The sequence below is a fragment of the Leishmania mexicana genome, chromosome 27 (genome assembly GCF_000234665.1).
Source record: "Leishmania mexicana MHOM/GT/2001/U1103 complete genome, chromosome 27".
NCBI lineage: Eukaryota > Euglenozoa > Kinetoplastea > Trypanosomatida > Trypanosomatidae > Leishmania > Leishmania mexicana.
The window spans coordinates 884813-888044 of NC_018331.1; the positions used below are offsets into that span (position 1 = coordinate 884813).

A 3232-nucleotide genomic window follows, 5' to 3' on the forward strand; every position below is an offset into this window, starting at 1 on the left:
GGAGCAAGACAGAGCAACACGTGGCAACGAAAATGAAAGCAAGTCAATGCGTCGAGAAGCCATGAAAACAACGGAAAAATGAGTCAGCCCCCGAGCGTTCGAAACGGAGACAATGCCAGAGCGCGCCAATGATGGGGAAGGACGAACAGCGTACGAGGGAGAAAAGAGGAGCGGGCGCGCGCGAAGACCACACAAAGACACGAATCGCCTTCGTGCCCACACATGAGTAGCGCAGCTGAAAGACACGGTGTGTTGGTGCACTCACCCGCGGATGCGGGCGCGACGCTAGTGTTTTGCAATGAGCCACGTCAGGAGGTTGGACTGATCCAGCAGGCCGCATAGCAGCGTGAGAAACAGGAGCACACCCACCGCCCTGTAGGAGAGCTTGTAGTGCATTACTTGCTCCGTGATGCTCTTCAGCGTGATGTCGCCACAAGTAGACCCGGCGGAAGTCCTCGGCTTCTGTGTTGGTGCCGAAGATGGTGGAGAGGCGGACGGCGCCGACGCGCCCGCAGCCTCACTCAGCCTCGCTGCAAAGATGCTCGGGGAACCTGTTGCACACGGTGTGTAGCAGGCATCGCTGTGCGGGGACCGCGTAGCCGGTGTGGTGGTTTGACTCTCAGAGTAGCGGTGCGGCGGCGCCTCCGGAGGGGCTTTGTTCTGCGGCTGCGTCGACGATGTCACGGGAGGACGAGTCCTCGGCAGCGGGGCTGCGCCGTCCGCGATTGGCTTGCAAGTGCCGCCTTCCTCCTTCATGCACATTACAAGGCTGTCTGGAACGTTGTTGCGCGTCGCGAAGACGCACCGGAGCTTGTAGCGCATCGCGATCGGTGAGTTTTTCTTTACCTGCCCGCGCTGCTTCCAAAACCGCGAAGCATCGGCTACGACCTCCCGCGACGCCTTCGCCTCCTTGCTGCCAGGAGCCCAATGCACCAGCGCCGTCTGCACCGACTGCGCGTCAACGACCGCGAAGTCGACGTGGATAGCATCCTTTGTCGCCTCTGTTGGCAGCTCGCGCTCCTCCGGGTTCTTGGTCATCTTCACATGCTCGGGGTTGAAGGAGAAGATAATCGTGGCATGCTCGCCAGCGCCAATGAAGCCGACAGGGGGGTGAACAGAGTACCTGTTCTGAACCCGGCTCAGGATCTTGAACGAGATGACGTTCGCCTTCGGGTCGCCTTGCACGACCGGCAGCATGTTCTTCACCTGCACGACATTATCGATGGTGGCGTTCGTGAAGGGCAAGGGGAAGAAGAGGCTGTCTTGTGACAGCTTGATCGGAAGGGTGTCGCTGGGCATGGCGGTGTGCCTCTTCTGCCGCGCGCGTGGGTGTCGGTGTGTGTGCGAGCGTGTGCGATGGAGCGAAGAGAACGTAGGCAGAAAAAGCGCGCGGGGAGAGACGTGCACGGAGGAGCAGACACGCGCATACGCAGAGCGCCACACAGACAGGACTGCCTCGGGGTAGTGGTGGGGGTGGAGAGGGAGAGAGAGAGACGCACCCTGCGCCGGGTGAACCAGAGGAAAAAGAAGGGGAAGGCGAGGGGGGGACCACGGAAAAGGAAGCGGAGGTACGGAAGGGCCAGCAGAGCAGAGCCTCACGGGCGCAGAGGGAGAGGTGGGTGGGTAACCGATGGATGTGCGCTGTGCGCATGCGATGGGGAGGTATGTGCTTAGAGAAGCTGCCGAAGAAGAGCATCACATGGACAAGAACATCATCATGTGACGCCGACTTGCGCCGCTTCACGGTGCCTCTGCTGCGGCGCGGTGCTCGATGAACAGACAACGTCCTCCTTTCGCTGTGTGTTTCTGTGTATCGAGAGCGGCAGACATGGAAGCACAGAGCTGCGACGATGCGGCGTGCAACGAGAATAACGGAGAAGACGCGGGTTTGTTTTGTCTGGGGATGAGTGTAAGACAGAATGGCCTGTGGAAAGCGAGGGTGCTCCGAGAGACGTTGAGAGAGTCGGGGGAGTGAAGAGATGGAACGGAGAAGGGGCGATCGGCAGCTGTGGAGCGAAACGACGATGGATACATGCCGCGGTGGGTGGGAGAGGCTGAGGGGGGAGGGAGGGGGCAATGAAAGTGGTGAGGGACAAGGTGCCCGGGCGACGAGACATAGGGAGCAAAAGGTGGCACCCATTCGACGAGAAAAAGAAAGCAAGTAGGGAGAGGGTGTGCGTGTGTGTGTGTGTGTGGAAGGGAGGGAAGGAGGGAGGGAGAGAGGGGCAAAAACTGGTGGTATGCGAAGGCAGGCAAAGACAAGGATCATGGCGACGCGGTAGATGTGAGCAGTCGTGTGCAGCGTAAAGCATCTCGCTCTCCTCTTGAGTGGTGAGGTAAGAAAAGGAAGCCACACACATACACACACACACACACCGTCGCAGTGATGCTCATGTTGTCCGTCTCTCCCACCCCCGCGTTGGCGGGCCATCGACGCGCACATGAGCAGAAGAGAAGGGGACAAAGGGAGGAGGGAGACATCCACAAGAGACAGTGGTCACAAACCGTTGTCAAACAACAATGACAGCGTAGAGAAGCGCTATTTGTGTGTGTGTGTGTGTATGTGTGAGAGAGAGGGCGGGTGGGTAGGTGGGTGAGCGTGGGCGTACCCAGCAGCACCGACTTCATGAAACATACATCTTTCGCGCTTCTATTCACCTGCGTAGGCATGGAAAGCGTGTAAAAGGTAAGCCATGCGCGTCCCCGCACACACGCCGGCTGAGGATACACATGAGAAGAAAGGGAATCGAACAGGCTTGATGGCGACATCAGCTAGTGTACATGGTTGTTGCTGCTGCTGCTCCTCGAAGGAAGGCGGAGCAAGCAGAGGAAAAAGGTGAAACAATGTAGTGCACATTCGCCTCACACGGTTTGCCACGAATGAAAAGATCAGGCGAAGGGAAGAGAGACGGTGGCGCGAGGCACGTGCGTGACAAACTGCTGAGCACACGCACACACACGCACAGTGGGGTCTGTTGCCACGTAACAACGGCAAGCCGAAAAGGTAAACAGGAAGAAAAAAAGGCAGGCGACGCCTCACCGTACATGGGGCAGGCAACCGTGAGTACACGGGTATAACAGCATGCCGGCGATTCACAGATGGACAGCCGCAAGCACACAGAGAGAGAGATGCGAACTTACCCCCTCGCGCTGTGGAGGCCCTCGACAGATTTCGTGGAGAGACGCCGATCCACTGGTATTGGGCAGCGCAGCCTACCTGGCGATGGAGGCC

At 58.8% G+C, this 3232-nt stretch overlaps 1 protein-coding gene across 1 annotated transcript; it reads right to left on the minus strand.

The window, feature by feature from the left end:
• Positions 1-285: 285 nt before the first annotated feature.
• Positions 286-1299, minus strand: LMXM_27_2120 (conserved hypothetical protein; the record flags this gene model as incomplete). The annotated part of the gene is made up of 1 exon (XM_003876741.1): positions 286-1299. The coding sequence occupies one exon, from the start codon at positions 1297-1299 to the stop codon at positions 286-288; it is 1014 nt and encodes a 337-aa protein (XP_003876790.1).
• Positions 1300-3232: the final 1933 nt, after the last annotated feature.